Genomic DNA, 14,219 nt, shown 5'->3' on the forward strand with positions numbered 1-14,219 from the left:
AAAAAATAAGAAACCATTATGAACAAGGCCAGGCGCAGTGGCTCATGCCTGTAATCCCAGCACTTTGGGAGGCCAAGGTGGGTGGATCACGAGGTCAGGAGATCGAGACCATCCTGGCTAACACAGTGAAACTCCATCTCTACTAAACAAAATACAAAAAATTAGCCGGGCGTGGTAGCAGGTGCCTGTAGTCCCAGCTCCTCGGGAGGCTGAGGCGGGAGAATGGCGTGAACCCGGGAGGTAGAGCTTGCAGTGAGCCGAAATCGCTCCACTGCACTCTAGCCTGGGCAGAGCGAGATTCCGTCTCAAAAAACAGAAAAAAGAAAAAAAAAATGTTATGAACAGACTTCTTTTTTAAAATAGCATTAACATTTTGATGATTACTTTCTAGTTATTTTGAAGTAATTATGCATTCACAGGAGTTTGCAAAATAGTACTTACTGACAGATTTCATGTTCCTTTCACCCAGTTTCTCTCATTAGTTACTATAATATGATATAAAACTGAGGAAATTGATATTAGTATAAAGAATGTGTAATTCTATGTCATTTTATCACATGTGTAGATTCCTGGAACCATCCCCTCAGTCAAAATACAGAACTATTCCATCACCACAAAGAGTTCCCACACCTATCCTCCTTCTCCCCACTTTCCCTAATCCCAGGCAACTGTTAATTTGTTCTCCATCTCTATAATTTTGTCATTTAAAGAATGTTACATAAATAGAAAAACACAGTACATGGCTTTTTGAGATGGGCTTTAATAATGCCCTTGAGATCCATCCCAGCTCTTGCGTATATTGACAGTTTGTTCCTTTTTATTGTGGTGGAGTAGTCATGAATGTACTACAGTTTGGTTAACCATTCATCTATTGTAGTACATTTTGTTTTTTTCCAGTTTTTGGCTGTTACAAACATGTAAGTTGCTATTAACAGTTATGTATATAATACTTTATTTTTCTGGGGTACATACCCAGCAGCACAATCACTAGATCATATTTAGTAAAGCTGCAAAATTATGCTCCAGAGTGGCTGTGCCATTTTACATTCTCACTAGCAGTATATGAGAGATCTAGTTTCTCTACATCCTCACTGTTATCTGGTGGTGTCATTACTTTTGTTTAAGCCATTCTGATAGGTGGGTAGTGACAGCTCATCATGGTGTTAATTTGTACCTCCCTAATGGCCACCAGTGATATTGAACATCTTTACATGTTCCTACTTGGCATCTCTGTATCCTCTTCAGTGAAATAGCTCTTCATGTCTTTGGCTTATTATTAATTGGTTTATTTTTAATTAATAAAGATTGGCTTTTTTGTTGTTGAGGTTTGTTTTTCAAAAAACTTCATTGAAGTATAATTTTTTTGAGACGCAATACACATACCATAAAATCAACCTTTTTAGAGTACATAATTCAGTGGTTTTTAGTCTATTCAGGAAGTTTTCCGGCCATCACTGCTATCTAATTCCAGAATATTCCATCACAGCAAACCATTAGTCGTCTTTTGCTTTTCCACCCAGACTCTGGCATCCATAAGCTACTTTCTGTCTCTAGGATTTACCTGTTCCTGCTTTCTTGTATTAACGTTTGCATGATATATCTTTTTCATCCTTTTCAACATGGCTGTATCATTATATTTGAAATAAGGTTCTTGATACAGCATATACTAAGTTTTAAAAATTCTGGCCTTATGGGATGTATGTATATCATTTATACTTAACGTAGTTATTGATATGTTTGGATTCAAGTCTGCTTTTTTTGCTTATTTATTTTTTCTGTTTTTTGTTTGTTTGTTTGTTTCTCTGGAGCAGTGAGAGTTCTTTCAGACTGGCTCCTGTGGTTTTTTTTTTTCCCCCTCTGCTTTCCTGTGGGTTACTTGAACTTTTTTTTAGAATTCCATTTTGATTTGTAGTGTTTTTGAGTATATCCTCTTGTAGCACTTACTAGCAGTTACTTTAGGTATTATATTACTTATATATAACTTATCACAGTCTTCATTTTATTACTTTGAGTGAAGTATAGAAACCTTTCCTACTTTTATGTCTCTTTATCCTCTTTTATATAATAATATAATTGCCTTAAATATTTTCTCTACATATTTTGAGAACCACATCAGACATGCTTAACGTTTTTGTTTAAACTGTCAAACATATAATTTAGAACACTTGAGAGAAGGAAAATTTATTATATTTTTCAATATTTTTACTATTTCTCTTGTCATTTATTCTTTTCCTGATTTTCCAAGATTCTTTCTTTTGTCACTTCATTTCTATTTAGAGAATTTTCTTTAGTTTTGTTTGTTTTTTTTTTTGTTTTTGTTTGTTTGTTTGTTTGTTTTTGAGACGGAGTCTCGCTCTGTCGCCCAGGCTGGAGTGCAGTGGTGCTATCTCGGCTCACTGCAAGCTCTGCCTCCCGAGTTCACGCCATTCTCCTGCCTCAGCCTCCCGAGTAGGTGGGACTACAGGTGCCCACCACCACGCCTGCCTAATTTTTTTTATTTTTAGTAGAAACGGGGTTTCACCATGTTAGCCAGGATGGTCTCGTTCTCCTGACCTCATGATCCGCCTGTCTCGGCCTCCTAAAGTGCTGGGATTACAGGTGTGAGCCACCACGCCCGGCTTTAACCCTTTTTTTTAAAGGAGGTCTACTAGTGACAGATTGTCTTCATTTCCTTTCATTTGAGAATGTGTTGATTTCCGCTTCATTATTGGGGGATATTTTTGCTGGATATGGAATCCTGGGTTGAAAACTCATTTCTTTCAGCTCTCAGAAAATAATTGTGCTACTTCTTTGTGGCCTCCATGGTTTCTGATGAGAAATCTGCTGTTATTGGACACTCTCCCACCTCCCACCCCCAACGCTCTGCTTTAAAAGAGAGGTTTCTCTCTTGTTAGTTTTAAGATTTTTTTTTTCCTTTAGTTTTTGGAAGTTTGAGTCTGGTGTATTTTTTTGGGGGTTTATCTTGTTTGGGGTTTACTTAGCTTCTGGAGTTTAGGGACTTTATATCTTTTGCCAGGTTTAGAAAAATTTTAGCCATTATTTCTTCAAATACTTTTTCAGTCTTCATTTTTTCCTTCTACTGAAACTTTAATAAAACTAATATTAGAGCTTCTCTTACTGTCCCATAAGTCTCTCAGACTGTCTTCATTTTTCTTTTTTTTTTTTAATGTTTTCTCTCTGTTGTTTAGATTGGGTTTTTTCTGTTGTTTTGTCTTCAATTTTACTCATTCTTTCTTGTCTGCTTCATTCTGCTGTTGAACTTATCCATAGAGTTTTTTTTTTATTATTATTAATTGGGTTATTTTCAGTTCTAAAATTTTCTTTTTGCACTGGAGAAGGAAGAGAGAAGGGAATAGCCCCAACTTAAAATGTCATATTTCGTTCTTCTAACTGAGGTTTAGTGGCTTATCTTCAATAGATGCTTTTTAGTTTGTTCTGTGCCTTTGGTTAATTTTAGGACTTTGAAATGATTGATTTTCATTGTTTAGCCAGTCTTTTTGTTCTTTTATGGGAGAGTGGGTTCACTGTGATAATCATTCTACCATTTTAGAAGTTGATTTTTCCTTTGTTTTAAATATTATTAACTCATGTATTTAAGTACATATATGTATATATATACATTTGATGAGTTTGAATTCATTGCTGTCATCATTCATTTGATGATCAAATTCTAGAGCAGCGAGAGTTCTTTCAGACTGGTTCCTGTGTTCTTCTGATGTGATGTCATCTATCTTTGATACACTAGTCCTTGCCTTCTGGACCAGTAAGATTCCCAAGTACCTCCTGAACATATCCTGCCCCAAACTTGTAATCTGCTGTTTCTCTGAGGAGCTTTTTTTTCTTTAATGTAGGTACGATATTTAGAGACCACAATCGGGGTGCTGGAGTGCTAATTTGATACTAGGTTGTCATTTATTCTAGGCCTTACTTACAGACATAGCTAGAAAATACACATTTAAAATTATTTTTTATTTTTTAGAGACAAAATCTTGCTTTGTCACCCAGGGTGGAGTACAGTGGCACGATCATGGCTCGCTCACTGCAGCCTCAAACTCCTGTGTTCAAGTGATCTTCCCACCTTAGCCTCCCAAGTAGCTGGGAACACAGGCATGTGCCACCATCCCTAGCAATTTTTTTTTTTTTTTTTAGAGATGGGGTCTTGCTATATTGCCCAGGCTAGTTTCAAACTCCTGGCTTCAAGTGCTCTTCCTGCCTCAGCCTCCGAAAGTGCTGGGATTTATAGGTGTGAGCCACCTTGCCCAGCCATGAAAATACACATCTTTTGAAAAGTAAAGAAAATAATGGTTTTACGTTGATACTTACAATTTAAATTTAAAATTACAGGGTTTTAGCTGGGTACAGTGGCATGTACCTCTATAGTCCTGCTACTTGGGAGGCTGAGGTGGCTTGAGCCTGGGAGTTCAAGGCCAGCCGGGGCAATATAGCGAAACTCCATCTCAAAAAAATAAAAAGGAAAAAAAAAAGAAAAAAACAGGGTTACAAGGTTTTTCTTCTTTGATTTTATGCTTGTATCTCTTCTCTTTTAGAAATGTCTTGTTTGCAGCCGGGCGTGGTGGCTCACGCCTGTAATCCCAGCACTTTGGGAGGCTGAGGCGGGAGGATCAGGAGGTCAGGAGATTGAGCCCATCCTGGCTAACATGGTGAAACCCTGTCTCTACTAAAAATGCAAAAAAATTAGCCAGGCGTGGTGGCAGGTGCCTGTAGTTCCAGCTACTTGGGAGGCTGAGGCAGGAGAATGGCGTGAACCCAGGAGGTGGAGCTTGTAGTGAGCCGAGATCATGCCACTGGACTCCAGCCTGGGGGACAGAGTGAGACTCTGTCTCAAAAAAGAAAAGTCTTGTTTGCTAATGATGGTAATATTATTACTTCTTTGTTTTTATCCTATAAAAGTCCTGTAATTATTTTAAAATAATAATAGCAACATTTCAGATGCCAACCACAGTGTGCAGTTTAAGATTTCTTTAGTTTTTGCTTTTAAATATATTTCACTGGTGTTTATAGTCAGAGTATTGTATTTTAACATGGCTTAGGCCAAGCCCAGTGGCTCACACCTATAATCCAGCACTTTGGGAGGCAAAGGCAGGAAGATTGCTTGAGCCCAGGAGTTCAAGACCAGTCTGGGCGACATAGGGAGACTCTGTCTCTACCAAAAAGGGGGGAAAAAAAAATTAGCTGGGTTCAGTGGCATGTACCCGTAGCCCCAGCTACTTGGGAGTCTGAGGTGGGAAGATTGCTTGAGCCAGGGTGATTGAGGCTTCAGAGAGTTTTTATTGTACCACTGCACTCCAGCCTGGGTGACAGAGCAAGACCCTGTCTCAAAAACAAATAAAAATAAATAACGTTACTTAAAGGAATCCTATTTTCTTGTGGTTTTCTCACCAACAGTTAGCTCATATGTTTCAGTTCATTTGAAATTTATATAATTTTTTAATTTCAATTTAATTGTTTCTAAATTGTATAATAAATCTGCATACTTCTAAAGTCAAAACTGGCCAGGCAGTGGGTCATACCTGTAATCACAGCACTTTGGGAGGGTGAGGCAGGCGGACCACCTGAGGTCAGGGATTTGAGACCATCCTGGCCAACGTGGTAAAACCCCATGTCTACTAAAAATACAAAAGATTAGCCGGGCATAGTGGTCTGCACCTGTAATCCCAGCTACTGGGAAGGCTGAGGCAAGAGAACCGCTTGTACCCAGGAGGTGGAGGTTGCAGTGAGCCGAGATCGCACCACTGCATTCCAACCTGGGTGACAGAATGGAAATGGAAATGGAAATGGAAATGGAAATTTACTTAAACCTGGTATTACTGATTCATTCTCTTTTTCCATATATATAACCAGTTTTATTACTTTTTATTCTCCTGTTGTTTTTTTTTGTTTTGTTTTGTTTTGTTTTGTTTTTTAGATGGAGTCTCGCTCTGTCGTCCAGGCTGGAGTACAGTGGCCGGATCTCAGCTCACTGCAAGCTTCGCCTCCCGGGTTTATGCCATTCTCCCGCCTCAGCCTCCTGAGTAGCTGGGACTACAGGCGCCCACCACCTTGCCTGGCTAGTTTTTTGTATTTTTTAGTAGAGACAGGGTTTCACCGTGTTAGCCAGGATGGTCTCGATCTCCTGACCTTGTGATCCGCCCATCTCGGCCTCCCAGAGTGCTGGGATTACAGGCTGGAGCCACCACACCCGGCGTGTTCATTTTTAAAATATAAACTAATATATGTGAGTGTATACACATACATACTCATACTCACATCTCCCTCTCCTTTTTTCTTTTTTCTTTTTTGAGACAGGGAGTCTTGCTCTGTCACCCAGGTTGGAGTGCAGTGGTATGATCTCGGCTCACTGCAACCTCTACCTCCGGGTTCAAATGATTCACATGACTTAGCCACCTCAGTAGCTGGGATTACAGGCACATGCCATCACACACCCGGCTAATTTTTGTATTTTTAGTAGAGATGGGGTTTCACCATGTTGGCCAGGCTGCTCTCGAACTCCTGGCCTCATGTGATCTATCCGCCTCAGCCTCCCAGAGTGCTAGGATTATAGGTATGAGCAACTGCGCCTGGCCTCTCTCCCATCTTATACAAAAAGTAGGGACGGACACACACAAAAAATACTGTTTGGTAGTGTGGTTTCCCTTAACAGTGTATTTTGGAGATTATTCCACATCAGTATATAGAGACTGTTCTCATTGCTTTTTACAGCAACCTGTGCTGAATATATATACCATATTTATTCAACCATTTCCTTATTGATGGACATTAGGGTTATTTCCAATCTTGGTATTACAAATAGTGCTGCAGTGAATGGCTTTGTACATATGTCTTTTTGTATTCTTGCCAGTGTATCTTTGGGATAGATTCCTAGAAGTGGGATTGCTAGATCAAAAGGTAAATACATATGTAATTTTGCTAGATATTGCCAAGTTTTCTTCCACAGAGGTTGTGTCATTATGATTTACCTGTTTACAGCCTCACCATAGAGGCTTGTCACACTTTGGAATCCTTTTCAATCTGATATCTCTGTCGTTTTAATTTGCATTTCTCTTAAAATAAAATTTGCACATTTTCATATATTTAAGGATTATGCATTTCTTTAATAAACTATCATATATCTTGCTCATTATCTCATCACATCGTTAGTCTTGTTTCTTCTTAGCATTGTGTAAGAGATTTTAGTTGAGTGATTCATCATTTTAATTGTTATTTATTTTTTATTTTTAAATTAACATGCTATTTAAGGGCCTAGAGTCCTTGCTAAGGACCACGAATGCCCAGCCTTTTTTTGTTTTAGTAATGTAAATTGACTTTCTACTGGCCTATACTTTCAAGATGCCCTCAAAACAATCTTTATTATTGGCTTTTTATTTCTAATGAAAACATTTCAAATATATTAAAACTGTGGAAAAGACTATAACAAACAGCCATGTGCCTAGCATAAATATTTAATAAATGATAATGTTCAATATTGGTTTTTAATTTTTTATTGTGGTAAAATGTCCATAATGTAAAGTTTACCATTTTCACTTTTTTTAAAGAGATGGGGTCTTGCAATATTGCCCAGGCTGGAGTGCAGTGGCTATTCACAGGCACAATCATGTACACTACAGTCTTGAACTCCTGGGGTCAAGCAGTTCTGTTGCTTCAGTCTCCTGAGTAGCTGGGACTACAGGCCGTTTTAACAATTTTTAAGTGTGTAGTTTATTGGCATTGAGTACATTCACATTGTTGTGCAATCATCACTGCCATCCATCTCCTTTTCTTTCCAGATGGAAAGGCGTATCCATTCAACAGTAACTCCCCATTCCCCAGTTTCCCTAGCCCCTAGAACCCACCATTTAATTTTCTGTTTCTATGAATTTGACTACTGTAGGTGTCCATTTGTCCTTTTGTGATGGGCTTATTTCTCTTCGTATAATGTCTTCAGTGTTTATCAATGTTGTAGTATGTGTCAGAACTTTATTTTTGGAAGCATGGGGTCTCTTAACAGCCCAGGCTGGAGTGTAGTGATGTGATCACTGCTCACTGCAGCCCCAACCTCCCAAGTGATCCTTCCACCTCAGCCTCTCAAGTAGCTGGGACTACAGCCACTCACCACCATGCTCAGCTAACTTTTAAAAATATTTTTGTAGACACGAGATTTCCGTCTGTTGCTCAGGCTGGTCTCAAAGTCCTGGGCTTAAGCTATCCTCTGCCTTGGCTTCCCAAAGTGTTGGGATTGCAGGCATGAGCCACCGCACTGGGCCAGAATTTCCTTTTTTTTTTTTTTTTTTTAAATATAAAGGCTAAATGATATTTCATTGTGTGTATATATCACATTCATTTTGTTATCCATTCATCTGTTGATGGACACTTGGGTTGCCTCTACCTTTTGGTTATTGTGAATATTGCTGCTATAAACGTTTGTGTACAAATACATGTTTGAGTCCCTCTTTTTAATTCTTTTTGGGTATATACACAGACATGCATAGACAGACAGATAGATAGATAGATAGATAGATAGATAGATAGATAGATAGATAGATCATATGATAATTTAAAAAATATTTTGAGGAAGTACTATACAGTTTTCTACAGTGGCTGTACCATTTACATTCCCACCAGAAATATACAAGCATTCTTAATTCTCCACATCCTCACCAACACTTGTTATTTTTTGCCTTTTTGTTTATAGTTATTCTAATATGTGTGAAGTGGCATTTCATTGTAGTTCTGATTTGCATTTCCCTAATGATTAGTAATGTTGAACATCTTTTCACGCATTTTCATTTTTTTTTTTTCTTTTTTTTTTTTTTTTGAGACGGAGTCTGGCTGTGTCTCCCAGGCTGGAGTGCAGTGGCGCGATCTGCAAGCTCACTGCAAGCTCCGCCTCCCGGGTTCACGGCGTTCTCCCGCCTCAGCCTCCCAAGTAGCTGGGACTACAGGCGCCTGCTACCACGCCCGGCTAGTTTTTTGTATTTTTAGTAGAGACGGGGTTTCACCATGTTAGCCAGGATAGTCTCGATCTTCTGACCTTGTGATCCACCCGCCTTGGCCTCCCAAAGTGCTGGGATTACAGGCTTGAGCCACCGCGCCCGGCCCATTTTCATTTTTTAAAAGAAGTGGAACATAATACAGTTTAAATGTCTTTCGTACTTCCCTTCTAATCTGTTTCCTTCTCTTTATGCCCAAAGGTAACTTTGTTGAAGTTGATACATATTCTTTTCATCCTTGTGTTTACACTCTTATATTAATATGCATGTATTCATAAACATTACACTACAAAGTTTTGTTTTGAAATCTAAGTTGTATCTAGCTGTGCTTTTCATTCTGCACTTGCCTTTTCTGCTTGATGTGTGTTTTTGAGACTTATCTTTGTCAACACTAGCATTCATTTCAACTGCTGTATAGTAGTATTCCATTGAAGGATCGCCATAACTTATCTGTTCTACTTACTGCTTCCAGTTTGTTGATAATACAAATGCTGCTGTGATGAACATCCTTATATTTACCTCCTTGTGGTCATGTGGAGTATGGTTTCCCCTAGGGTGTACTCATTCAGCAGTTTATTGGAATTTTCTATATAACAAGCATTGTTCTGGGCAGAGGAATACGTCAATCAACAACAACAACCACCAAAAAAAAAAGAAAAAGGAGAAAAAAACAAAAACAACCATCTCTGCTCTTAGGGAGTTTATGTGAAGTGAGATTATTGGATTATAGAGTACTTGAGTCTTTGCTCACTTAACAAGAGTATTTTAAGAATGTAGGTGACGAATTCCTGACTTTATGGAGTTTATGATCTAACAGGTATATTGTCAATAGGAATGAATGCCATGAAGAAAAGGGAAGCAGAGCCGAAAGATGGATACTGTTGCCTTTCTGAAGGGGAACATTTGAGTAGAGACTTGAATGAAAGGGAGCATGAAGGACACTGGGAGATGGTTCTTTGAGCTGAGGAATAACAAATGTAGAGACTTTGTGGAAAGAATATGATTAAAGAATGGCAAGAACCTCATTGTCACCCAAGTGTTGTGAGCATGGAGAGTCTGGCTGGGGATAAAGTGGTAGGGTGGGCAGCCAGGGATCAGGTCATGTACAGCCTTTTTAGTGTCCCACAGATTTTAGATTTTAAGTGCAGTTGAAAGGTGGAAGATAATGTGGCTAGGCCTTGGACTAGAGATAGCCAGTAGATATGGTGGGAAGTGATTCGATTTGAGATATGTTTTTTGTTTATTTTTAATTTCCGGGATACATGTGCAGGATGTGCACGTTTGTTACATGGGTAAACATGTGCCATGGTGATTTGCTGCACCTATCAACTCATCATCTAGGTATTAAGCCCAATATACATTAACTATTTTTCCTGATGCTCTTCCTCCGCCTGTCCCCCTTGACAGGCCCCAGTGTGTATTTCCCCCCCACCCCCACCGATGTGTCCATATGTTCACATTGTTCAGCTCCCACTTATACGTGAGAACATGTAGGGTTTGCTTTTCTGTTCCTGCGTTAGTTTGCTGAAGATAATGGCTTCTAGCTCCATCCATGTCCCTGCAAAGGACATACTCTCGTTCATTTTTATGGCTGCATGGTATTCCATGGTGTATATATACCAGGTTTTCTTTATCCAGTCTATTATTGATGGGCATTTGGGTTGATTCCATGTGTTTGCTATTGAGAATAGTGCTACATGAACATACGTGTGCATGTATCTTTATAATAGAATGATTTATATTCCTTTGGGTAGATACCCAGTAATGGAATTGCTGAGTCAAATGGTATTTCTGGTTCCAGGTCTTCGAGGAATTGTCACACTGTCTTCCACAATGGTTGAACTAATTTACATTCCCACCAACAGTGTAAAAGTATTCCTATTTGTCTGCAGCCTCAACAACATCTGTTGTTTCTTGACTTTTTAATTTAATTTTTTTGAGACAGAGTCTCACTCTGTCACCCAGGCTGGAGTGCAGTGGTGTGATCTCTGCTCACTGTCACCTCCGCCTCTCAGCTTCAAGCGATTCTCCTGCCTCAGCCTCCTGAGTAGATTTGATTACAGGCACATGCCACCACACCTGGCTAATTTTTGTATTTTTAGTAGAGATGGGGTTTCACCATGTTGGCCAGGCTGGTCTTGAATTCCTGACCTCAAGTGATCCTCCTGCTGCGGCCTCCCAAAGTGCTGGGATTACAGGCATGAGCCACCCTGCCCAGCCTATTTCTTGACTTTTTAATACTCATTGTTCTGACTGACAATAGATGGTATCTCATTGTGGTTTTGATTTGCATTTCTCTAATCATCAGTGAGGTTGAGCTTTTTTTTATGTTTGTTGGCCGCATGAATGTCTTCTTTTGTAAAGTGTCTATTCATGTCCTTTGTCCACTTTTTAATGGGGTTGTTGGTTTTTTTCTTGTAAATTTGTTTAAGTTCCTTGTAGATTCTGGATATTAGACCTTTGTCAGATGGAGAGAATACAAAAATGTTCTCCCATTCTATAGGTTGTCTGTTTGCTCTGGTGATTGTTTCTTTTGCTATGTAGAGAAGCTCTTTAGTTTAATTAGATCCCGTTTGTCAATTTTTGCTTTTGTTGCGATTGCTGTTGTCATGAAATCTTTGCCCATGCCTATGCCCTGAATGTTAGTGAGTAGATTTTCTTCTAGGGTTTGTATAGTTTTGGGTTTTACATTTAAGTCTTTAATGCATCTTGAGTTAATTTTTGTACAAGGTGTAAGGAAGGAATCCAGTTTCAATTTTCTGCTTATGACTTAGTCATTTCTCCTAGCACCATTTAATAAATAGGGAATCCTTTCCTCAGTGCTCGTTTTTGTCAGGTTTGTTGAAAATCAGATGGTTGTAGATGTGCAGTCTTATTTCTGAGTTCTCTATTCTGTTCCATTGGTCTAGGTGTCTGCTTTTATACCAATACCATGCTGTTTTGATTACTGTAGACTTGTAGTATAGTTTGAAGTCAGGTAGGGTTATGCCTCCACATTTTTTCTTTTTGCTTAGGATTATCTTGGCTATACTGGCTTTTTTTTGGTTTCCTGTGAAATGTAAAAGTTTGTTTCTAATTCTGTGAAGAATGTCTGTGGTAGTTTAATGCGAATAGTATTGAATCTATAAATTACTTTGGGTAGTATGACCATTTTCATGATATTTTGATTCTTCCTGTCTGTGAGCATGGAATGTTTTTCCATTTGTTTGTGTCCTCTCTGATTTCCTTGAGCAGTGGTTTGTAGTTCTCCTTGAAGGGGTCCTTCACTTCCCTTGTTAGCTGTATTCTTAGGTATTTTATTCTCTGTAGCAATTGTGAATGGAAGTTCATTCATGATTTGGCTTTCTGCTTGTCCGTTGTTGGTATATAGGAATGCTTGTGAGTTTTGCACATTGATTTTGTATCGTGAGATTTTGCGGAAGTTGCTTCTCAGCTTATGAAGCTTTTGGGCTGAAACGATGGGGTTTTCTAGATATAGTATCATGTCATCTGCAAACAGAGACAGTTTGACTTCCTCTCTTCCTATTTGAATACCCTTTCTCACTTTCTCTTGCCTGATTGCCCTGGCCAGAACTTCCAATACTATGTTTAATAGGAGTGGTGAAAGAGGGCATCCTTGTCTTGTGCTAGTTTTCAAGGGGAATGCCTCCAGCTTTTGCCCATTCAGTATGATATTTGCCCATTCAGTATAATATTGGCTGTGAGTTTGTCATAAATGGCTCTTATTATTTTGAGATATGTTCCATCAATACCTAGTTTATTGAGAGTTTTTATTTTATTTTATTTTATTTATTTATTTTTTGAGATGGAATCTTGCTCTGTTGCCCAGGCTGGAGTGCAGTGGTGCAATCTCACCTCACTGCAACCTCTGCCTCCTGGGTTCAAGCAGTTCTCCTGACTCACTCAGCCTCCTGAGTAGCTGGGATGACAGGCATGTGCCACCATGCCTGGCTAATTTTTGTATTTTTAGTAGAGATGGGGTTTCACCATGTTGGCCAGGCTGGTCTCGAACTCTTGACCTCAAGTGATCTGCCCACCTCAGCCTCCCAAAGTGCTGGGATTATGGGTATTTTATTAATTTTTTCAAAAAACCAGCGTCTATATTTGTTTATTTTTTTGAAGGGTTTTTCGTGTCTCTATCTCCTTCAGTTCCATTCTGATCTTGGTTATTTCTTGTCTCCTGCTAGCTTTGGGGTTTGTTTGCTCTTGGTTCTCTAGTTGATTTAGTTGTGACGTTAGGAGATCTTTCTTGCTTTTGGATATATTTTGAAGATAGTACCTACAGAATTCTTCTACGGATTGTTTATAAGGTATGGAGAAAAAAGAAGGGAGGCAAGGATAATGACACTTTTTTTTTGATTAAGCTAGAATATTTACTAGGAGTATCTTTCACTCAGAGAGTGCTAAGAAAGGATCAAGTTGAAAAAAGTTTGAAATGCTTATTAAGTGTCTTCAGTGTTTGACGTTAGAATACTAAATTTCAGTCCAAAGTGATAGTAATGGTTTATACTCCCACCAGTTGTATATGATCCATTTGGGTGAAATCTAGATTTGGGTCCCTCTTCAGCAAGAGATAGCAGATTTGGGTGCCTTTCAGCAAGAGATAGCATGTCAAACTGCTGTTCTGTGAAGATTCGTTGACAATCAGTGCACTAAGGGCACCTATCATTTAAAAAACCAAACCAAAACAAAAAAACCCCACTTAATTGTTTTGTGCAAAATCAGTCGTGAAGTAAATTCTGTAAAGTTAGGTTTATTAGGTTTATGTTTTTATACCTTGGGTTTTCTTTAATTGAGATTCACCTGTTTTTGTTTTATTTTTAATTCTAGATGCCGGCTCTGGTATGGAAGAGATAGAATTAAGCTGGGAAGATTATCTAGAAGAAACAGGGTCCACAGCAGTTCCCTATGGGTCTTTTAAACATGTAAGCAATAACTATATTTGCCTTATTGGTGTTATATCCCTTTATTTCGAATCTCTGTATTATCATTAGAGAATTTAAAGTTATTTTAATTTGTGGTACTTGAAAGAATTTAAGAGCTTTTTCTTTCCTCCTGCCCTCCTGCCACGCTTAGTAAGAACACTTGCCATATTCTTTTTTTTTTTTTTTTTTTTTTGAGACGGAGCCTCGCTTTGTCGCCCAGGCTGGAGTGCAGTGGCATGATCTCGGCTCACTGCAAGCTCCGCCTCCCAGGTTCACGCCATTCTCCTGCCTCAGCCTCCTGAGTAGC

General features: G+C 38.9%; 1 protein-coding gene across 1 annotated transcript in view; it reads left to right on the forward strand.

The window, feature by feature from the left end:
- Positions 1-14,219, forward strand: part of SFMBT1 (Scm-like with four mbt domains 1) — a 151,454-nt gene that overhangs the window by 87,000 nt on the left and 50,235 nt on the right. The window contains exon 3 of the mRNA XM_011986192.1: positions 13,818-13,912. Coding sequence (XP_011841582.1) covers positions 13,818-13,912 — 95 coding nt within the window. The remainder of the gene's footprint in view (positions 1-13,817; positions 13,913-14,219) is intronic.

This window comes from Mandrillus leucophaeus, unplaced genomic scaffold (genome assembly GCF_000951045.1).
Source record: "Mandrillus leucophaeus isolate KB7577 unplaced genomic scaffold, Mleu.le_1.0 Scaffold296, whole genome shotgun sequence".
NCBI classification, from domain to species: Eukaryota; Metazoa; Chordata; class Mammalia; order Primates; family Cercopithecidae; genus Mandrillus; species Mandrillus leucophaeus.